Consider the following 25,046-nt stretch of genomic DNA (forward strand, 5'->3'; position numbering starts at 1 on the left):
CTAATTGTATCATTAACTAGTAATAACTACTTAATGAGGGACTTCATTAAAAAAGACAACTATGAGCTACTTTTGAAGGATTGGAGGAATATAGTTTAAATTATGGGGCAGGAGGAGGGTTGTTGATTTGGACCAGAAAATCAGCAGGTGCAAAACCACGGGCCATCCTAAGCCTTCACCAACAAGAGCCAGATTCTAGAATATCTAGAACTGAGTCTGAAGATGAAGCAGAGTAAGAGCTGGAAAGGTCTGAAGGGGGGATACTGACTAAGAAGAGACCTCATGGTGAAGATGGTAAACCTACCACAGGCAGGCACTTCTTCTGTCACAACTTCAGTTTCAGATGGAAATAACTAAGTTGGTAAAATGACTGGAGAGCATTGGTAAAAAAATTATTTTGTTACCAAAAGGAAAAAAATATATATGACTAAGTTATTTAATATACCTTTACAGTATTTCCATGTCATGATAACATTTGCAGACAGGTAATTACTAGACATTCTGACAGTATGTGGAATTTTTTTTTAATGAAACCTTGAAAGATAACATTGTTCATTTTATTTGTTAGTTCCCAAATATAACTATAACACATCACTTTATTGCTTTTCTTTTTCCCCATTTTTTTCTTTTATTCTCTCTCGTTGTATAAAGCAAGAACTGCATAAAATCTCCGAGGTGCCTCAGAATGATAAAACTGAACTGCTTCTATAAGCACCATGAAATATTCCCCATTATTCCCCATAAGTTTGAAAATGCCAGAGAAATGTTCAATGAAATCCACTATACTCCTCTTATACAACACATTTGATCTCATATGTTAAGAGCTTCATCCTCCAATGCTTTTAATTCTAAGCCTTGCAGAGACAAAATTCATTGCTTGAATTACAAGAGTGAGTCTCATTAAGGCTAAAAAGCAGTGACCCAGATAGCTTAATGGATTAATATGGTGACCTTGCAACTTTAGAGAATCACTTTCAAATCTGACTGTGTTGTCAAATCATTTCAATGGTCAGTTAATCAATTGGTTAATACCAACCTCTGAGCATTCTTAGTCTGGAAGTTAGTAGATCATTTTAACCAACACTAGCTATATAGAATTAAACTGAGAACAACAACATGCTTAACTCCCAGACCTTTCTTAAATAATCACAATTTTAAAAAAGGATTTCATGAACTGCTGTGAATGCTGTAATCACAATAATTATATAATGCTGACACTCTAATAAGCATCAATATTTTGAAACTTATACCATAAATATTTTAATGATGTTTACATTTCATTAGCAAATAAGGACTATACATATAATTAATAGGCTCTTTGGTAATGAACTGTGATGTTGATTGAATTCTCAGATTCTATGATAACAGCACCTTCAGGGTAATACATACTGTTAGAGGGATGGGGGAGGGGATGGGAATGTGTATAGTTCAGCAGGACATCTTACAGAATTTTTAGTCTAAGGAATATTTTTTTTAATTTATTCAAAAACATGTTTGAGAAAATTATTCCTATCCATTTTTTTTTGTAGATGCAAGATATACGGAACCCAGAAGGAGCTCAGTATAGCTCCCATCCTCAGATGGCAGCCATGAGGCCCAGGGGCCAGCCTGCAGACATCCGGCAGCAGCCGGGAATGATGCAGCATGGCCAGCTGACCACCATCAACCAGTCCCAACTGAGCGCTCAGCTTGGGTTGAATATGGGCGGAAGCACTGTCCCCCACAACTCACCGTCTCCACCTGGAAGCAAGTCTGCAACTCCTTCCCCATCCAGTTCAGTTCATGAAGATGAAGGCGATGAGTCGTCTAAGGTAGGACGACATTATTTACAGGACCTGTAGGAAATGCTTGTTGCCTACAGAGGTTTTCTTTGGAGCCTTCCTTGACCTGTGGTGGGTGCTAGTTTGTGTCATACAGCTTAAGAAATGTTGATGGGGGCCCTACTTTTTTATGAAGCATGAAGTTATAACCTGGGTGAATTGAATCACCTTGTCCAACTACATTTTTGAGCCCCTAATAAATCCTTTGAATATTCATGTATTAAGCATAAAAATAAGTTGCATCCACAAAATACAGGGTCTTCACAGTGAGTAAGCTGAATTTGCCACTCAAAGTCAATTTCAATTTAATCATTTTAAGAAGACAACAAAGATGGTGCTGTGTGTGTGTGTGTGTGTGTGTGTGTGTGTGTGTGTGATTAATAGATAAAACTGTTGAGATCATCTGACTCAATCATTTCATATTGAGGATGAGGAACGTAAGGGGCAAGGATAATACTGACCCCCTTCCAAAGGAAAAGCTGGGTGATTCACTGCTTACTTATTATTAGTCCCATGCCACTATGCTTTTTTGACTATCTGCCTGTCTGTCTTTGTCACATTAAGTTATCTATATGGGAAGATGTGTCTTTAAATGTCCTTAGATTACAGAATTCTTTAAAGTATTCAAGGCAGCTTTTTCAAATGACTTCACCGAAAGCAAGTGCAACCTCATTCAAAAACCAAAATTATCTCTTTATTGTCTTGCTTCTCAGGCAAGCATCTTTAGGATTTGTCCATGTGAGAAGGACTCTTGTGCCTAATTACTATGAAAAACACTCGCATTTACATGTGAACTAGTTCCTTCTCTTTTTTAAATATTACTAATGAGTTGTCACTTGTGTCAGCCCTTAGATTTCTTTTCACTTTTGCAAGAACTTTTCTTTTGGGAAATTAAACTTGTCAACTTGTTACCAAAGGCAGCACTATGGGATTCTGATCAACTGCATATGGCTAATATAAACTAATTTATTTAAAGATCCAGATAAATAGATTTATTTAGCCTGATAAAAAAAATACAAGGCTGCTATATTGGCTATATGTTATTATTTTGAGTAATACTAATGCTCTGGCATTTTTGGAACCTTAATTTTGAAAAGACTTTCCCTCACAGGACAATTTAATTCCTGGAGATGGCGAATGATGCCCCAGTGAGTCCATCTTTGATAAACAAACCAAGCAATCCAGAGCCCACATCCCAACTTTCTTCTTTATCAAATTCTCACATAATGTTCTTAAGAAAATGTGTATCAATCTAATGGTTCTCAACAGCCAGTGAATATTTGGACCTACTAGTTAATGTGCACATTAAGAATTTGGGGCCCAGTTATTTAAGTGCTAGATTATGCATGAATAATTCAAGTTAAATTCTTAAACATAGATGATATATACTATACGTCAAGGAAAAAATACAATATATTCTACTCACCCTGGCTGAGTGGCTCAGTTGGTTAGAGAAGTGGTCAGCAAACTCATTAGTCAAAAAGTCAAACATCAACAGTACAATGATTGAAATTTCTTTTGAGAGCCAAATTTTTTAAACTTAAACTTCTAATACCACTTCTTCAAAATAGACTCACCCAGGCTGTGGTATTTTGTGTAAGAGCCACACTCAAGGGGCCAAAGAGCTGCAGTTTGCCGACCATGGAGTTAGAGTACCATCCTGTATACGAAAAGACCAGGGCACATACACATACAGAAGGCATCACATTGATGTTTCTTCTCACATAGATACTTCTCTCTCTCTCTCTCTCTCTCTCTCTCTCTCTCTCTCTCTCTCTCTCTCTGTCTCTCTCTCTCTCTCTCTCTCTCTCTTTCTCTCTCTCTCTCTCTCTCTCCCCCTGTCTCTCGCGCTCTCTCTTGCGCTCTCTCTCCTTCCCTTTCTCTCTAAAACCAATTTAAAAAATCCTTTGGTAAAGATTATTTATACATCTGGGCTATATATTTTTAAGTATTTGTTGTGACAATTTCAGGTGTAAAATTTGTAGCATTTTTATAGTAAAGTTTATGCAGGGTTATTCTTACTTAGATATATAACACTTTCCACACTCTTCAACCTAAATTAGTAGAAGTCTGAGTAGAAACCAGAAATTCCTGAAATTACATTCACAGATTCTGCCATTTTCTATTGGCCCATAAGGTCCATATCTTATCATTTTGCTGAGACATGAATTTGTACGTTATGAGCTTCCAAGCTGGTGTGAGAGTTTGCCAGTGAGTAGCCTATCCAACCACTCAACATCAACCTCTCAAAATGAATTGTAACTCACTGTGAATGATTGAGTAGTATTTTGTGGTAGACCCTATATTCTATAGTGGTATATTCTTGAATTAGTGATGTGTGAAGGCTTAGGGATAGATTTATTTCAAGACAGCCCTTGTCAAAAATGGCTTTTTGTCTATAGAAATATTTCCAAGCTCATACTTAGTTTAGGTGTATTTTCCACCTCAAGAATACCCACCATCCCATTCCAAGGTTACATACTGTTCTTCACCTTCATTCTGATGCAAAATCCTGCTTACCATTTAATCAACTTATATTTATTAAATGGCTAAAAACAGTCCTCTGGCAAAAATGCTCAAGCATTCTTCATCACAGTTAAAGATTAAACTGGGATTTTTCCCTGTATATGTGAGCAGGATTTATGTGGAGTGTTGTATTGAAATAGCTCCATTTAAATGTGAAATAGCATTAAGTCAAAATGATCATCTAAATCATTTCTAACAAGAGAATTAAAAAAGAATATTTACTCTCACTGCAGCAAAAGAAGCCTTTAAAGCTTCCCTCTTAGCACTTTATGCTCTCTTAAGCAATTACATATTAATTCCCATTTATCTAATTGAACAATGAAATGAAATAAGTTTGTTTTGACAGAGAAATACTGTATATATATATCAGTAAAATAAATTATCGCCTTATAAATACTACCCACAGTTCTGATTGCTATGGAGCTGTGTTGACAGCCTCAAGTCATAAACTAGACATACAGTAAAACATCAAAGACATATAAACTTGGGTAGCTTGTGGTTCTAAGCCTGTAATCCAGCACTTGTGATACAGTAGACACTTTAAGACACAAAATCTCTGGCATTACAAGTATATTTATAGCTCAGTATTTTCTTTAAGGAAATTATGGGCTAAGAATCACAATCTATATTTTTCCATCCTTTTACTTTCAACTTTTCTGCTTAAAATATCCTTAAGTTTTGTGTGTGTCTCTTGTAAATAGCATATGGTTAGATAATCTACTCTTAAATGAAACTGACTTTATTTACATTAACTTTCAGTACTAAATATTTGGGCTTATTTCTCCATTTAAGTATGTTTACATATTTAGCCCACATATGTTTCTTTTTTTCCTTACCTTCTTCAAGTTTGTTTTTATTTTGCTCATTCCATAATAATATTGGAAATTGCTCATTCCATTTTAATATTGGAAATTTTATACTTTTTCTGTTCACTTAGTAGCTTACCCCTGTAACACAAATGCATAAAAGTCTAACATTGATTGATATCTTTACCCTTCTTATTTACTTTCATTCCAAATCATGATGAAGCAGTTATTGCTGTTGTTTAGTTTAATGATAATTTTAATTAATTTCTATAATTTAATATACTTCACAAAACATTATTATTTTTAGTCCTTTTTTTCTTTAGATTTATTCACATACTTAATATTTTTTCATCTGGCATCATTTTCTCTATCCCTTTAAAATTTAATTGTATGAGAGTCTGTTGGGAATATAACTACCTTAAAAAGTACTTTCACCAGATATAGAACTTTAGATTGATAGTGATTCTCTTTATGAAGGTATTATGTTACTTCATTGAATCCTGATTTTCATTATTGCTTTTGAAAATTCTACTGCATCAATGCCTTTCCTTTGAAAGTAATCTGTCTTTCCTCTCTGACTAGTTTTAAGATCTTCTCTTGCCTTTGTTGTTCTTCGGTTTTACTGTGATATGTGTGGGTTTCTTTAAATTTATCCTGAATTTAAATATTTCTCTTTTCTATCAATTCTAAGAAATTTTCAGGCATTATTATTTTTCATATATTTCCTCTTGTGGTTTTGCTTCATTCTCATCCTGTAATTCTGATAAGATATATGCTAGACTTTCTCATACTATTCTCTATGACTTGTTTCTTTTACATTTTGCATTTCCTTGCCCCTCTATTTATTCTAATTTAAGTAAAATTTAAATCAATTCCCAGTATATAATTTTTTTTCAGTAATACCTAATCTAAAACTAAAGCTGATCTACTGAAATTTTCATTTCAATTATTTTATATTTCTGATTTTATTTGGCTTCTTTCTCGAATATGTTTTGACTTTTTTATTTGCTTGCTTTTTATCCATATACTTAATCTCTTTTGTCCTTTAAGCATTTTCTAATTCCTATATATGAAGTCTTTTGGGGTCTGATTCTACTCTCTGTTATTGCTGTTGGCTCTTGGTTTTAATGCCTTATTTTATATTGCTTTTTTGCTGTTGGAATGAGAGCTGATATTAATTATGACTTGATGAGACTTCCATTAGACTTTATTTGAAAGTGAATTCCTCTAAAGATTATTTCTGTTTGCTTCTGCCAAGCATCTTAAACCATTGTAATGTAGAATGACACTTGCCTTAAAGTTCTGCAAAACACCCTATTTGGGTAAATTATTATAAACACCAGCATTCAGGATATAAGTTGTTACAAATGCTGGCTTCTGTTTGTGGATTATCACAAGAGATATTTCCTCTCTCCATTCAGTATCATCTGCAGCTCCTGGGTGGCACATACAAGAGGAAAAAAAAATTCCCCCTTACATTGACACTATAATTCCCTTTTGTCCTTACTTTAATAGCAAACCTTCTGCTAAACATCCAACTTTTGGTAAACATTGAGCTTTGTTTTCTATCTACTGTGCCTTTGACTCATTTTAACGGGGCTTAGCAACTATCTTCAAGATGAAAGCTGGCTTTGGTATTTTGCTTATTTCCCTGGGTTCCTGCTTTCATTCACTATTTGCATTTAAGAGTTTCTTATTGATTTGCTAGTTTCTCAATGCATGTGCTTTTCCATAGTAACAGAAAGAGAAGTTTGTTTGTTTTTCTCAGAGGCAATAGGAAAAGTCACTAGAGCAACAATTACAGAAGCATTTAGAAAAGGACTTCTTATTTACCCCTGTTCTACAGGCAAGAAGATTCTTGGAATAAAGTAAAAATGATAAGCAGACGGGTTTCTATAAACAATGAAATCAAGCAATGTTAGAGCTACATATCAAGTACATTATCTAACAATAGGACAGGCTATTTAAAATTGGGACTCCAAATTTTGGTATTTTCCACAGTGAACTGTGTTTATTATGCAATTGTTCAACACTTCACATGCTATAATGTGCACGATCCTTCTAAAGCATTTCTTACACCCTAACAATTGAGAAAATATATATTCCTTGCTTATAAAAAATAAAGTGTCCCATTGATTGAGGCTGAACTTAACAAACTAGTTCTGAGGAAATAATAAAATTCAGTCAAGAAGTCAGTTAATACTCAATTTCAAATAATTATTCTTGTAATTCATTCAAGTGTATACTAGGATAGTATTTTCAAGGTGTCTTTGTTCTTAGATGATTCATACCTTATGTGATTAAGCATATTTGATTAGTTCATAAAAATAAAAATAAAGTGAGGCTAAACATAGGCACCTGGCATTTTATTCAGTGGGATATTATCGCAATAGCTATGCACTCTTTGTAAGGCCAGAGAAACCCTCCATCCAAAATATGAAGAAGTAAGCATGATGCCCCAGATAAGACCCAGGGAATCCAACAAAATTTATAAATGTAACTAATAGGTGTATATAATTGCAATCAACTTCCTCACTTTAAAGCGATGTTTCCGGACAGTAGATCTGATTTCAAATATCTTCCCTAAGGCTAGTGAGTATCTTTGCTAAACCTATCCTAAAATAATAACCAGCTCTGTTTGGCAGAATCAAGGATCATTAAAACTGAATTTGCTTTACCAATTATGGTACAAGTAGAATGCCCCACACTTGTGAATCATTTCAAAAGTATAGCGTCTCCTATATGTTTTTCTCTCATAGATGTTTTGAGTCATTGAATGTACTGTGTTTATTAGTGATCATAATAAAACCTGAGTATAAAATGAAAGGAGGATTATAGCCTTGCTGATTTCTCAGTAACTAGATGACTTGCTTTCCGTGCCTATTTGAAATCATTCTTATAAGGGGATTTTAGATTACATAGTGGAGAGAGAGAGAGAGAGAGAGAGAGAGAGAGAGAGAGAGAGAGAGAGAGAGAGAGAGAGAGAGAGAGAGAGAGAGAGAAAGAGAGGGAATTTAAGTATAGCAAAAATGTTCACTTACAGAAACAGCACCGTCACAAAAGGTGCTGTGATATGCCCAGTTTCTATGGTGAAGACTGTATAATATTTACTTTCTATGATAAGGGTTATAAGTGGAGTTCTATGTTGTTTGTTCAGCCTATTATGCAGATGGTGCTTGATTAAAATCTATTTTAAACTACAGCGATTACTGCAAGATGGTGTGCATTAAACAGCTCTCCCAGCGCCATTACAGGCGGTGGGGCCGCCGCAGTTTATTTTAAATATGCTGGTCGACGTTTCTAGCTTCTCCAGGGACAATTCAATAGCAGTGATTCTCTTTCCTTGAGAGCTTTAACTCCTGCACTCTGTATTCTTAAGTATTATCTAAGCAACACTGTGAACACATGTTTTTTCAAAGTGAAAAATTATTGTTTTCTTGTGACAAATAAGTTAAATGCATCACTATAATTAAGCAATAAGACATAAGAGGAGGTGGATTACCAGAAGCCTAAGGATACCTCTAGGGGTTTTATAGAAGTAAATCTGTGTCTACAAGGAAGTTGCCCAAAGCACATGCACTGTGTGAAGCTTATGTGAGAGGAATTTCTTTTTATGTTTTGGCATATGTGTTTATTTATTTATGCATGCTTGAATTGTGAAACGAGTCTGTGGGGTATTAGGATTAGAGTTAAGGCCTAGCCATGTTCTTAGTTACTACGATTTTCATATAACTTTTATATGTGTTTTCAAATGCCCTTCACTTTTTTAATTCTAAGCCTTTGCCCATTGCTGTAGAATAGAGGAGTAGAAGTGGATGATGATCCATTGCATGTAAGACACTATAGTGATGCTGTGAGAATAGAAAGATTCATGGTCCTGGGTCCTTACTTGCAATGTGCTTACCATCGTGGGGAGTTTATATGTTTGCATTTCATGGTTTCTTTTCTATTCTAAAGATTATGATGGTGGCATTAAATTTAACTCTCCAGCCTTGGGACCCTGGTAACTTTATAAATACTGTACTCTAAAGCAATGCCCAATACACAATAACATATTGGCCAATACAGTAACCACTGGTCATGTACACCCCTGTGCATTTAAATCTAACCAATCTAACTACTTAAAATTAAACCAATAAATGTTCTCAGACAGTGCAGAGAACATTCTCATCTTTTAAGAAAATTCTATGAGAGTACTATTCTAGACTTTAGCAGTCAGGGCCTCTTAGAAAATTAGGACATAAAATTATGCACTTTCATCCATCTCAGTAAGAATTTAGAATCCAGAGAAAAAAAAATATTTAAAATTAAGGTCCAGAGACATAGTACAAATCCATTTAGCTAATTTCTCCACCACAATCATATGCATCATCATTGTGTTCATTTCAAATAGTGGTAAAAAAAAAAAAAAAGCAAGCTAGATATCTTTCATTATGCAACCAAATAACAGCTACATTTCTTTTGTGAGGGAGGCTTTGCATATGAACAATGACCATGTGCTTTTCAAATATGTGATGGAACTTCCTCCAGAAAAGTAGACCTTACACATTCCCAGTTCATTATACAGGACCTAAAATACCACTCCTGTATCCTCCCAAACAAAAGAAAATAAAAACAAGACACCCACAGGTCAGAAGGTAATGCCCAGTGGTCAAGAGGTAGACAGCCTTACTGTTCATAGCACTGCCTGCGCATTTGAATACGTTAGACACCAACCAGGGAGTTCTCATTCCGTTATAGTGCATCCTAAAGTGAAAGCAAAGCTAGTAGCAAACCCAGTAAGTCTTAATACAAAGAACATTGAGCAATAAAATAAATGAGTCCTTTCAAAGACATTTTATTTTTTTTATAGAAATATTTTATACATAGTTCTGTGTTTCTGGTTTTTTGTTTGTTTTCTTCTTACATCAGCCTTTGATGAAAGCCAAAGTATTATAATTTCTTAGATCATAGTTCATTCCTATGAGGGAAATTCTGTAAATGGTTAGAATGTTACAATGTAAGAATACAGTTTTAGTGATCTAGTTTAATTAGGAAAGAAAGGCAGTGAATCTTGAGAAATGAATATTTTATGTGTGTTCTTTATGTTGGTCCTCTTAGATGTCAGTTTTCTTCGATGGCAGATAATTCAAACTGAGTTTCACATGAGTATTTAAAAGAAAGGTATATGTATAGGCTCTTGCTTTCAGGCATGGCAGAGAACAAAGTGATGTAATGTTGTGACTGGCTGACAGTCTGGCCGCAATGGGGATGACACCCCAGCTTCAGAGCTTGGTGCCTCTCCAGTATTCAATCAGAGATATCGTTGAAAGTCCAGGGTGATGCTTCATAACACAAACATGGCATCTCCTGAGCCTTGAAAATGTGGAGGCTGAGTCATGAAATGCTTGCTTCTAGTAAATGAAACTCTCAGGTTGAGCAAGGCTGATCTGACTAACCCTACACAAGCCAGAAACATAGGGAAAGGCTCCAGACAATGAACCAAATCAATTGGTTGCATGGAATTGTTTAGAGTTTCCTACAGAGTTGCTACACAAAGGGTAATTTGTTGTTTTCATACACTTGATACTTAGAGCTTCTTACTGGCAGTAACAGGTTCTCCTGCTTCCTCAGATCATCTCTAGAAAGTAGGCCCATGTTTTCAAATATGTCCTTTCTGTTACAGAGAGGCATTACAGCCAGTAAAACTAAAACTTATATCATACTGCCCTAATACCAGTTTCAAAAGGAAAGAGACATGAAGTTCAAACACAATTTTAGACAGTGGAGGTGAAAAATTATTAAATAATTCAGGGAAATGTCTTAATAAGAACAACTGTATTGAATCACAGGATATTTATCTCTATGATTGACTTTTGATTATTTTTCAAAACTCATTAATATACTACAATCTGCAATCATGGAGATTTCAATGTGTCCAGTCATTAATTTTTTATTTAAAATTTAAAATGATGAAGGCCTGGAGGGGGAAGGAGGAGAGGTAGAAGTCAATAGGTATGAAAAAGGGGACATCTATAATATTTTCAACAATAAATATAAATTTAAAAATTTTTAAATGAGTCCAGGTAATATTCCATATAGATAAACATTCATTTCTCTACACTTTGTTTCCTATTTATAAATATTTCCATTCCTTTATGAAATATGACCTCCAATATCATAATCACTCCATTTTTAATTTACTTTATTGTAGACTTTCTTGACTTCTTTTTCTTTTTCTTTTTAATAAATATTTTATTAAATATGGATCCTATATTCTCAGTATAGATTCTTATGTTCTCAATAATAAAATATTTAATAGTTTTTCTCCTCCATTGTCTACAAAATTTGGAAATTATAAAAAATATAATAAAAGAAATTTATAAATACTCAGCCTTATAACCCAGAGAAATTACTATTAACATGTCAAATACTTTTTAAAAAATCTCTCCATGTTTTCTGTCTTCCCACATATTGTCATCAAGTACTCAAATAAATTAGTGAGGTTTAAGTTTCTATAACAGAAACCATTTATGCTTTGACTCATTTATTCTTTGAATTGTATTATTATTTTGTTATTATTTTAATTACAGTTATAACACATGCAAAACACTTACTGTTAGGAAACATAAATGCTAGTGAGCAAAACCAGTTGAGGGCCTGCCTTCCCAGTGCTTATATGTGGAACGGGAGAAGACCTAAATACATAGGTTGTTGTATAATTACAAGTTTGATATGTTCTATGTAGGGAAATGAAACCCTTGGAAGAGAAAGTGGTCACAGTGAGAAATCAAGTCAAAAAGTCCATTGGATTTAGCAGTGTGGCCCATGGTGACCTTGTTGAGAGCTTAGGGATGGTAAGGCACATTAAGTGAGTCACACAGGCTGCATTAGGCCAGGACAGACAACCACCTGGAGAAGCTGGTTGTGAAGACAAGAAGGATAGGCCTATATGTAGCCTTGAGGCAAAGGGAAAGTTCGCTTGTTTGGTTGGTCTCCTAAGTACTTAAATGCCAGTTGGAGAAGTAGATTTAAGGGTATCATTGAGGTGTCTCTTACTCCTAGGCATTCTGATTTAATCAATGCAAAGAGAGCCTGGGTATCAGGATTTTACTTAAAAGTTTCCCAGATGATTCCACTGTGAAGCTGTATTTGAGATCACTGTTACAGGTCATAATTGCCTGTATGTTTAGTTTATAGCTATTACACTAGTTTTCCCAGTATCAACTCAGTCTCAACATGCCAGTCTTCTGACAGATTTACATGGACCCACCATTTCACAGGCTCACCTCTTAGCTCCATCCTAGGGATGTTATCTTCTAGTGGGCGTCTACATTAGCTTGTCAGCTCAGTTCAGAGCATCCTGTATCCATGGGAATGTTGATCTGCTTCAGTAAACAACTTAAAAAAAATGGTCATCTTTTAAATATCTCTCTCACTAAAGACAAAGAAAATGAATTCACTTAGTTTTTATCCTACTTTGTTTTTGGTTCTTAGACATATCTTTTTAACTGTGGCCATATGGCATCACAAATTAGTATTAAGGTCATTCCTGTCCATTCATTCAGTGAATGTTTTTGAAGTTTCTAGTATCTCACAATTAACATTTGAATGTCATTTTAAAGTTTTAGAGATCATATAGTATCATATATACCATCTCACAAAATGGTGCTGCAACTGTTTTTGCAGAAGAAATAGAGGCCCATGGAATTTATGTAATTTGCCCAAGATTGCACAGCTAAAAGTAGCAAATAAGGGCATGAGTGCAAATTCTCTGACGTGGTACCCACCGGCCTCTCAGATGTCCTGGTTCCTCTTCAGCGATGGCAGTTATTGGACACAAATTACCCCGCCAGCAATTTATCTGAGTAAACTATGTATTACATTACGTTTACCCAGAAGAAAAAGCAAGAGCAGTAACAATGGGAGGTGAGGGTGTAGAATCTCCCATGATAGTGGCAGCTCCATCAGGAAGTAGTGTTCACGGACCTTTATGTGGGTGGGAGAGGCACTCAGAAAGAGGATTCCTGCAGAATCTACTTGATAATCGTATAGATTCATATCATTTTAGAGCTAGAAAGAAATCCTAGCCAAAATTGCTCCTTCTCAGAGATGGATAAAGTGGCATTACATATCATTAGTTCAGATCAAAGTTAATATTCAAATGCCTATGTCTTAAATGCATTGTGTGTTTTTTCCACTTGCATCAGAATAACAATTTAAATTATCTGAATATTCATACGATGGGAGAAAATAGAACCTATTTTTAAAGCTATTCTAGAAATATTTGATTCTAGATGTACTGGCCAACATGGTAGCCACTAGCCACGTGTAGCTATTTAAATTTAAAAGCATTAAAATGAGATAAAATACAAAATTTTGTCTTGTTCATGTTAGCTTCCACTTCACATTCTCATTTGTTACATGTGGCTGGTGGCTACCACACTGAATTGTGAGGATTATAGAAGTTTACCTTCTTTGCATAAAGTTCCACTGGACATCACTGACTTACAGTCCGGATTATGCCATTCTCTGCATCCATTCTATAGACCCAAGTGCGACATCAAAAGCCATTCAATTTTAATCACTGGACATGTTGCCCACCATAGCTTAAAAGTCTTAATTAGGAAGAAAGGGATAAACTCAGAAGAAAACTAGTTAGACTATTCAGACAGTAGGGGTTCTACAAAAGAAATTTGCACCTGTGGTAGTTACAATGTAACTTAGCGTTAAGCTTCCTGAATAAGAAAGGGAAAAACTTAAGAGAGTTAAGGGGTGCCGAAACCGGTTTGGCTCAGTGGTAAAGCGTTGGTCTGTGGACTGAAAGGTCCCAAGTTAGATTCCGGTCAGGGGCATGTGTGTTGGTTGTGGGCACATCCCCGGTGGGGGGTGTGCAGGAGGCAGCTGGTCAATGTTTCTCTCTCACTGACGTTTCTAGCACTCTTTCTCTCTCCCTTCCTCTCTGTGAAAAATCAATAAAATATATTTTTTTAAAAAGAGAGAGTTAAGGGGTAATATTTAACAGTATAAAAAGAGCCGAAACCAGTTTGGCTCAGTGGATAGAGCGTCGGTCTGCGGACTGAAAGGTCCCAGGTTCGATTCTGGTCAAGGGCATGTACCTTGGTTGTGGGCACATCCCCAGTGGGGGGTGTGCAAGAGGCAGCTGGTCGATGTTTCTCTCTCATCGATGTTTCTAGCTCTCTATGCCTCTCCCTTCCTCTCTGTAAAAAGTCAATAAAATATATATTTTTTTAAAACAGTATAAAAAGAATTAATAACATATTAAAGCTATGTAAATTAGGCAGCAGAGGGATGAACATGAAAACTACAGGAAATATGAAGTTTTATCTGAAACACAGCAACAACAACCAAATGAAGTGTCCCTTTGGCATGTCTGTGTCGTGTGTGATGTGTACAGATGACTATGTGTAAGTCTCAAAGCAGAACAACAGTATGACTTGTCTCTAAATTTTCTCAGTGTCTCTATAATTTCCATTTTATTTTTATTTTAGATCAATGGCGGAGAGAAGCGGCCTGCCTCTGACATGGGGAAAAAGCCAAAAACCCCCAAAAAGAAGAAGAAGAAGGACCCGAATGAGCCCCAGAAGCCGGTGTCTGCCTATGCATTGTTCTTTCGTGACACCCAGGCCGCCATCAAGGGCCAAAATCCAAATGCGACCTTTGGCGAAGTCTCTAAAATTGTGGCTTCGATGTGGGATGGTTTAGGAGAAGAGCAAAAACAGGTGAGATGCAAGCTGGAGTGGGTATCACCACGACTTGAGAAAGTGTATGCACCCCCAAAGAAATGGCTTCTGAGGGCGCTGGTGAATTCTTTGGCTACTAGAACTAAGGCTGAGCAGAGCGGGCCCCATCAGAGCCAGATTCCAGGAGTCCTTTTCTTTCACAGAATTTTACGCTCCTTTATGGCCCCTCTATGAATAGCATGTTAGTCTTTGTTTCAAAGTTTACACAGTGCAGTTGCTTTTGGAAGGACTTTTATATATCCCAGCCAGAATTACCTCACTCCTTCATACTGCCAGTGTGATCATAAAGACTAAAAAAGTACTAAAAGTATTTTCCAAACTGTCCACACCTCTCTTCAGCACTTAACTATTTACCCTTTGGTCATCAAAACCCTCTTTGCTCTTTGCTAAGTGAACCCCAAATTTAAGGGTTTCTACCCCTGGCGATTCCCTAAAGACTACCAGGGAATGTTATTAAATCCCACATACACCATATTTCTATGCTGCGTTAAATGGGCCCAGATGCCTGCCTGTTTTCTTCTCTCGCAGATTGCCGTGATGTGACTGAGGGCCATACTTAGGGAGGCCACATGAGACAACTTTGCTCTCAGCCCAGAAGGATTTAAGGAGGGTGGGAACCAAGGAGAGAGAGCAAGTGTCCAGTACATAGATCTAGCCCACCTCAAGCAGCATTGATCGCACAATTCTAAACCAGAGACTAGATTACCATTGTTAACATCTAGAATTTAATTGTCACAAAGAAAAAGTTAGATAAGCATTATCATCAAAATATAGTTTTTGAAACAATTATGTGGATGCAGCTTTAGATGTTTCAGAATAGTGAATTGCATTAATGATGTATTTGTTCCATATTTTATTTTATATCTATATCTATATCTATATCTATCTATAGATAGATAGATAGATATAGATATAGATATAGATATAGATATAGATATAGATATAGATATAGATATTTTTTTTTTAAAGAGAGGAAGGGAGAGGGATAGAGAGTTAGAAACATCGATTAGAGAGAGAGAAACATTGATCAGCTGCCTCCTGCACACACCCTACTGGGTGTGTGCCTGCAACCAAAGTATATGCCCTTGACTAGAATCAAACCTGGGACCCTTGAGTCCACAGGCTGAGTCAAACCAACCAGGGCCATATTTGATTCCTGATAAAGGCATTTACCTTTCTTCATCAGGTCCAAGAAAGTATGTAAAAAACAGAAAATCTCAAACCTATGTACATCCAGAAGTGCCTATATATTGTAAACACATATCAACATTTGTGCTGTATATAGTGTTTTATACTTACAAGTATGTTATCACATGATTTATGCCATTTTTCTGCTCAATGCTTGTAGATACTTTAACCCAAATTTTGCAGATTATGAAATGGGGCTAGATAGTAAATTCATTCACTTATTCTTCTGACAAACATTTGTTGGGTATTACTGTGTGCCCCAGGCACTGTCCTAGACACTGGACATATAGCAGAGAGCGAGACAGAGTCCCTATTCTGTTGAATGATTTGTCTAAGATTATATGGTTGGTACATAGGATTCCTATGACTAGAACCTATCACTCAACATATCGTTTCTTGTCTAACAAACTCTGAAATCAATTACAGTTGTAATGACAAAACCAGGTGCTAAGGAAACATAGAACCTACCTCCCCACGTCTCTCCAACCTCCCTTTGCGCTAAGCCAAAGCTGTCTTTTACTATAGAAGCTCTCTCTGCATTTCCTTATGCCCTGTCCAAGATTGGCAGCAGCAGGGCATGGCTTCCTGGGCCTCTCATGTGGAGCACCGTGCCGCCAGGATGGGACACACACTCCTCATGCCTTCTCTGTGGGCACAGAAAATACCCATTTCCCTAATCAGAGATCAGTTTACATTGTGTGTGTGATTCTGTCGAAAACCTAATAGACTTGGTTCAGGATTTTAGAACTGGTTTCTATCCTAACTCAGATCAATGTCTCTCACAGTCCCAAAGCGGGGGTGTGGCTCCTAACTGATGCTGGCCATTCACGGTTAAACTGTGCAGGGACTTCATTCCTCCACGCAGCAGTATGTCACTAAATGAGAAACAGTGCACAGGGACCAGCGGTCCTAAAGATGCTCCTTTGCTCTGGCTTTTGTGATCCGAATCCCTTCCTGCTTCTCCCAGGATGCCACACTCAGGACATGCCTCTCTCTACTTTGATAGCCCCTGACTCAGCCCCTCTCCCCCACCCCTGACCCAGTGGTATTTCCAACCTCCTCTGTGCTCCCTTAGCTTCTACTTTGTCAAAGTGGTATTTCAAGAACCAATTGCTATACTACTGGCCATCTGACCCTTCCTTATCTATCTTTCTGACCCCAGGTAACTTTTTCTAATTATTCTCTTCCCCCTCTCCCCTAGCCTCACTAGAGGAGGTCATGTGGTTTTAAGACCAGTAGTTTTAAAAGGCAGAGGTCTATAAAAGCCTTTCCTAACCCATGATTGGTCCTTCACATTAGCGATATAAAAAGTCAATACTTGCAGCCACGTTTCTGGTGGAAAAGAAGAACGTTCTTTTTTTTATTTTTCAATTACAGTTGACATTTGATATTATGTTAGTTTCAGGTGTACAGCATAATAGTTAGACATTTAAGGATTTATGTTCTTATTGTGAGAGTTAGGTAATTCCTCAAGGCAGCAAATATAAATATGTAGGGTTTAACCACTAATTCTATTACAAGGGGGCCTTTTATTTTTATTATAGCAAGAGGGGAACATTAAGATAACATTTCACTTTCTTTTTTTAATATAATTTTTATTGATTTCAGAGAGGAAGGGAGAGGGAGAGAGAAATAGAAACATTAATGATGAGAATCATTGACTAGCTGCCTCCTTCACACCCCACACTGAGAATCAAGCCCACAACCCGGGTATGTGCCCTGATTGGGAATGGAACTGGTACCTCCTGGTTCATAGGTCGGCTCAACCACTGAGCAACACAGGCCAGAGCCATGTCACTGTCTTTTTATCTCATCATATCTCATCAAGCTATTTTCAACTTTTTTTTCATCTCACTGTGCACATAAACTAATCACTAGAATTCTGTGGCACAATCTGACAAAAAAAAAAAAAAAAAAAAAAAAGGTATAATTTCCATTCACTCACACTGGATGGCTATTGTTATATTGGTTGTTGACACTTTTGAAATTTGACATTCTAAAGGAAAGTGGTCAGTGCCCCTGACTAAATAGGTATCGCATGTTTTAAAATTCTTACAGCCCACCCTTTGAAAATGGCTGATATAAGGTAATTATAGACCCAACGAATATAAGAGTCACTATTTTTGACTGTCATGTTTAAAAGGGAAATTACCCCCATTGCCCCATTCTGCCTTTCAAACTTGGAGCTAAGACTTTCTAATAGAGATGTGGTCACAATGATCATTTAAGGCTTTGACATACGATGACAAAACGTTTTCCTCTTTCTCTTCTGCATTTTATTTCAAATCTAATAAGTAACGTTGGGTTCTCTCTTAGTGGAAACAGTTCAGGGTTTTTTGGAGACTTTGTTTTATAAGTAAGGGATGAAATTAAATAATAGTTAACCCTATATAACTCAATGGGTATTATAAAGCAATTCCACCATCAAAGTCCAGTGGTTAAAAAAAGTGTGGTTTGTGACACACATAGAATGCAGGCCGATCCCAGGGACAAGAAGAAGGAGGGCGCAATAGGTAGAACCAGGCACGGCGCTTACCACGGGGAGCATATGCATATGCACCGACGGGCCACGGCTCTGCTGCTACCTGGCAGTCCTTCCCTGGCAGTTTGCAGGAATTGCCAGCAAAGCGAATATGCCCTCCTAGAATGCACATTTGAGCATCCAGAGAATTTCAAGCAAAATATCCAGAAGTGTTATTATGGTGTATTACCACCTGTTCTTTCCCCTTTATGTGGGATGCATTGTGCCAACATAGCGTAATATCTCTGTTTCAGACTTACATTAATTATATTTTACTCTCATTCAGTATTCAAATTGGGGAGCACACAGGCTGCTATGTATTTGTAAAGGCATGTTGCTCGCACAGATGAGAGGCAGACCGTTCAAACTTCAAAATTCAGGACAAATGCACGCGTTACCCAGAACAGCCCCATGTGACATGCGACTGGCGTGGTGGAGGCAGCTGGTTCAAGTGGGAAGCTAGGATTTCATGAGCCACCATTGTTCAAAAACCCTGTTGTCATAATAGCCCACAATTAGGAACCGCCACAAAGAAAAACACAAACGGGGGGGGGACACACACGGACAAAACTATTGATGGCTTATTAGGGGGGCTCCGAAAATTACAATATTGGAGGGAAAACAGCCATTAGTGAGATTACAATGGAATGTTTTCCTAGCAACCGGAGGAAAGTGACTAAGAGAGCCGCTGTGCGTATACATCGCAGGCCGCCTGGTTGTGGGGTGGGGGCGGGAATGACAGGCCACCGCGAAGGGCAGGGCTTTATTTTGAGAACTCTATGGACTTTGGTTCCTGGGAAGCCTCTTTCCCGAGAAGGAAACTGCAAGAAGCGATAAAAATCCTCCAGGAACACAAAACACATCCCTGGTGACTCCTGGTCCCTACCCAAACAACCTTCACATGTCGCAACTCTCTCTCCGCTTAAATACTTGGGAAGGTGGCACTGAATGTGGGACTGGGGCAGAATTGTGTTTGGGATGCCAACCGGAGGTTTTAAATGCTAATGAATCGTAAGACAATGCAGAACCCATTTGAGAAGCATGCTAAGTTGTTTAAAAGGCGCCAGATGGAGAGAGGGAAATAAAATATAAGTATGGCTGCGATGTTGGTCTTTGTTATGTCTCTTTCACTGCCTGGCACTTCAGAGGGAGAAAAACAAGGCTGTGATGGTATCATGCCCTTTGTGTTAGTACTCCTTGGAGTTTCGGCAACCCTCAGCATCTTTTTTTTTTTTTTTTTTTTTTTTTTTTTTTTTATGAGCTTCCAGCTAAATGTCCTGCGTTCTCTCCATTCTCTCTGGATTCTCTGATTCTGGTCACTGAAGCTAGGATCTGGGGCCCGCAGGGGCAACTGAGAACAAATCAAGCCCTTCTCCATGAAAGGGTCCGTCCGGCTTCCATGCAGAAGGGATGGGTCCAAAGAGCTACAAAGGGTTCTCGGGTCCTTTTCAGCCAGGGAAAGTCAGCTCGTAAGTGGAAAAGGAAAGTCACCTCAAATCAGAACCAGATGTAAATGACTAAATGAACCTTAAGTTCCTAATTGGAGACACAGTCGGGCTGTAATACGTTTAGCAAATTACAAACAAAATGTTCTTGTTTACATTACATTAAATGGCTTTCAAGCTCCAGCCAAAGAGCTAAATAAACATGCTGTTAGGCTAAAAATGGAGTGGAAGGCCGGCTCAGAGTTTGATGTAGTCAGGAGAAACCACAGCCCACGGGGGCCCAGGAAATGTATTTTTGTAAATGCTGGCAATGTGGTGGATGGAAGAGGAGAGTAGATTTACCTTGAGATCCAGAGCCTTTAATGAGCAAAGAGCGCTTGCAGGGAACTGTTTGAATACTGTAACATATGCCTTCTTTCAGGATGCATAATTCATATCCGAGGATATTCGCCATAGCAGTTGGGCTCAATAGCAACACCTCATTATTTTATCCCTCCGTATTTATTCCTATGTTTGACGCCTCGTGAAATTACTGTTAATGTGTTTATATAAGGGGAGATCTGACACAAGTGGGAAGAATGTAATTTCCTACTCATGCTTTCCCGCTGCTGTGTCCTCTTCCCCTGGTACAAGTGGCAAGTGTAAATAGTTAATTTGCTTCAATTATGAGCCTGTCCTGCTAAATTAGAAGCAGCAGGGATATGAAGAGCCAGAATTATACTTATGAGGCAGCTGACAAATCCTCCGAGCCCACGGAATCCCATCATTTACTCCTCATTGGTGCTCAAACACCCACTCTCTAAGTGCTGCCACCATTTCCTTTTTTCCCCCTTATCTTAGGATAAAATTTGGATTTTATGTCAACAGTGCTTAAGGTTAGCCGAAGTCCTCTTGCACTTTCATAGCATTCACCCATTTCCTTATAAACAGTATGTATTTTCCCAGATTTTTTTTTTAAGTAGGAAGAAAGGGTGTGTAAAATAATTGTTCATTTTCTAAACTAAGAAAAGTTCATAGTTATAAAGATTTGAAACTGAGCGGTTAAAACTACATGAAATGGTGAGCATATTTTACTTCTAAGATGCAGGTATGTCCACACATACTGGTTGGTACGTAAATGGGATTACTGCATGTGGCATACATATATGTGTCCACATTCAGAAGTATCCTGTGCTCCTTTAGGAGTAAACATTTCACTTCAAAATTTTCATGACATTGTTAGGGAGATAAATGGAACAAAATACTTATTCAAATCAGTGGCACTGTATGTATTCTTGGGAACAATGTTTGGAGTCGTTGGGCTGTGTAGCTGTGTATCAAATCCTCTATTTCCATCATTGTGGAAGATGCAACTTAGTACTTTTCTTAGTAGCACTCATGCTTATCTTGACTCAGAGAAGAAAAAGGCTGGGACTAGGGACTATGTCCTCAGTGAGGAATCCTCAGGAGCACCTACTATGTGCCAGGAACTGCCCTGTATCCTGGGGCTTCCACTGTAGAAAACAGATCTGCTGTTGTGTCTGAGGGAGGCAAAAGGGAGTTGTCTCGCCGCTAGGAGGAGCCCCTGAGTAAACGAAAGTAGAAATTTGAACCAGATCAATTTGTTTTCACTATGGGTGTGCCATACTTGCTGTAAAATGACTACCCACTCTAGTCCATTTTCTTATTTGTGAAATGGGGAATAATAAATACCATTTAAATATTCTTGTTAAAAGAATTAAAGACATATATATATGTGTATATATATATATATAGTGCTTAATAAAAAATGCATACAATAAAGGCACTTTTTAATTTATTTTTTTAACAGGCATATTTTTAATGCTGATTTTCAATCCATAGTTTCAGTGTCCCAAACCACACTGGATACATATTAGACATTGAATATATTGTTAAATGAATGGTATCATACTTTGCCCAGTCATCCCCATTTAATAAATGAACAGATATATTTTGTAGCCTTTTTTTTCTTAACAGAAACGGAACTTGTTTCTGATATCTACCATTCCAGAAACAGGCCATAGCACTATTATGTGGGCTTTTTAGATGGATTCAGATGTTCCAAAAAGGAATTGATAGCAAGATTTTTCTCACATTGTATAATATTTTCAGTCCTCTGAATACTACTTTTTAAAGGCCTTTGAGTTCTGGAATGCTAAAGAAAATGCTGAGCAATTTACACAAGATGAAAATTTAACTGCGTTTGAGGACTGAGTACTATATAAAATATAAATATACTTTCTCTAACTGTCCTAAATAATAACAGCATTGAAAGAAGCTACAAACATTAATTTCTAAAGGATATGGCAGGGACTGGTGGCTAAATTATTATTTCTAATACATAGCTGTATTTCTAAGCATTTTCTATAAATATGAACTTGTAGTGGAGTAAGAAAACTGCATTTGAAGTCAACCTCCAAAAAATGCCTTTTGATTTTTATAGTGTTTGAATAGAATACAAAATTGAAAGAATTATATATTTTTCTTATTATTACTATAAAAGTTTCGTTGAATAAAGTATGACTAGAGATTAACTAAGAGCCTGAGCTGAAAAGAAGGAAGGAAGAAGGAATTAAGTGGTATTTATAAGAGTCTGCTTTTTGTATGAGTTGGATGGATTGTGTGGGAAAAGACCAGAAAGTAAAAGTATAATGAAAAAATGTATTAGATTTTTTTTCTTGTTGAGTTTATTATAGTCACTGATATTGAACTGCTGATTTCAATTAGGGATGATTAGCCTGTAAAAACATGTGTACTGCTGGTATTTAGAGCATTTCAAAAATGATTCAGTGAATCACTAGATTACATGAACAGGATATGGATTCTGTAGAATTGCTATTTGATGTCTATCTTACGTATGTTTTAGGTTAGCCATTATATATGTTTTAGTTTAACCACCGAGATGCAATCCTTAGATAGGATATGGTAGCTTTCTTAGAATAACAAACCACAGCATATAACTAAGTTAGGACAGGATGAATTCAAAAGTATTTGGATGAGCTGGGGAAAATGATAAATGATGTATTATGATATTTAAATCCCCATCTGGCTAACTTTGCACTTTATTTCAAACAGCTGTAGACCATTTGGAAGCCATTTTATAGCTCAACTGAGTACTAATATTTACTGTATGAATCACATATCTTTAAAATATTTGTCTTTCCCTGAGAGAGAGACCATTTCTTTCCCAAACTTAACTTTGATATAAATCAGACCCATCCTCCTAGGTTCGAAGGTTTGATCACCGCCGCCGTGGGTAGTTCATTGCCAAAGGCAGTCAGCACCGTTGTTGGTTTCTTTAAGTAGACTTCCTCCCTCCATGAACAGAGGCTTTGAAACATTTTTGTTGTTGTTAATGCTCACTGTGGATATTTTTCCATTGATTTTTAGAGAGAGTGGAAGGGTGGGGTGAGACAGAGAGAGAAAACATTGATGTGAGAGGCATACATCAATTGGTGGCCTTCTGCACATGCCCTAACCGGCACCAGGATTGAGCCTGGAACCAAGGTACATGCCCTTGACAAGGATCAAACCCATGACCCTTCAGTCCATGGACCAGCACCCTAAATACTGAGCCAAGATGGCTAAGGTGCTTTGAAACATTTTTGAGGAAATTTTTACTGATGATTTTTAAATATCTGTTCTAAAGTAAGAATTTCTCCACTTCACCTATATGTTGAATATGCACATATTTTTGTCATTGTCTCATACATTTGAGATCTTTTTTCAGACATTTCCAATAAATACAGAATTGGAAAAAAAAGCATTCTCATAAAATGTTAGACAGACATACAGTATAATGTTGGAACTATTAGATAGATCTCAAAGGTGGAGGTCCAAACTACTGTTGAGGAAACTTGACTCAGATTTTAATTCTGATCTGGGCTACTCCCCTTTAAACTCAATGATGGAAATATACCTCCTGAAATGACTGCCATTTGAATCCTCCTTGTGAATACCTGCAGTTATTCAGGAAAGAGTGGCTCCATCAATCCACGTAACACGAAGTGATGAGTTTTCTCTTTTGTAAAGTGGTATTTAGGCACTTGTGTGATGATCCAACATAGCCAATCATCAATAGCCAATAGGGAGCCATTTGTAGAAAACAGGGCACTCTGAATGCTAGTCAGGCATCTCGTAACAACATCGATCCCCAAGGGAAAGCAGGGGCACATATTCAGCCTGAAATGTGTTGCTAGCCACCATCCTCCTATGGTTGTTAATCAACACCTTTCAGGAAAGTTAACACTTTGTGAGAGGTTGGGAGCCCCACCAAGGGATAGCACCTTAGTCACACAGTTGCTGTTTCAGTAGAAACCCAATGCAAGAAGAGGATGGATGCTACAATCAGGCCACCTGGCCACCTATCTTATCTGCTACTACTGAGAAAAGGATGCTTTTGGCAATGCTGTGGGTGTGTTCTATTTGCCTTTGGAAGTTAAGCGAACCCCGGTTAGCTACCTGGGGGTCAAATGGAGTAGCATATTAATAAAAACCTAAGTGCTTCAAGCATACAAATGCGTATTACCATCAACAATATGCAGTATTTACTAAATATTTGCTTTAAAGTCCTAAATAGGATTTCTATGTGAGTGGGAGAGAAATCCTCTAGAAATATTTTTATTACATGTAAATGTAAACATTGTCAGCTTAAACTCATTAATTATAAATTATGTCTCGAAGAAGATGGTTGAAGAAAAGACTACAAACAGCAATCTGTCTTTCAAGGTGAAAACAAATCAATAAAAAGCAAAGAGCTTTGTGTTTCTGATTGTGGCTGAAACGAGGCATGTCATATACATGGGTGGGTCATATTATTCAAAGCCATTTGCTGTACCTAGTGGTGTTTGTTTCCACGTGCAAATTTCAAAAAAAAAGAAAAAAAGAATCTGAGTTTGACTTCCAATAATTAGCTCAGTAAATTTGGAATACTCTTGTTCTTAAGCTAAAGAATTTATTAGTTTATTTATTACACACACACACACACACACACACAC

At 37.1% G+C, this 25,046-nt stretch overlaps 1 protein-coding gene across 3 annotated transcripts in view; it reads left to right on the forward strand.

The window, feature by feature from the left end:
• TOX (thymocyte selection associated high mobility group box) overlaps positions 1-25,046 on the forward strand; it is a 298,686-nt gene that overhangs the window by 248,071 nt on the left and 25,569 nt on the right. For all 3 annotated transcript variants that reach the window (XM_084865102.1, XM_084865104.1, XM_084865103.1), the window contains exons 4-5: positions 1,530-1,811; positions 14,644-14,874. In XM_084865102.1, the coding sequence (XP_084721228.1) occupies positions 1,530-1,811; positions 14,644-14,874 (513 nt within the window). The remainder of the gene's footprint in view (positions 1-1,529; positions 1,812-14,643; positions 14,875-25,046) is intronic.

This window comes from Pipistrellus hanaki (assembly GCF_964339955.1).
Source record: "Pipistrellus hanaki genome assembly, chromosome: 17".
In the NCBI taxonomy this organism is placed as follows: domain Eukaryota; kingdom Metazoa; phylum Chordata; class Mammalia; order Chiroptera; family Vespertilionidae; genus Pipistrellus; species Pipistrellus hanaki.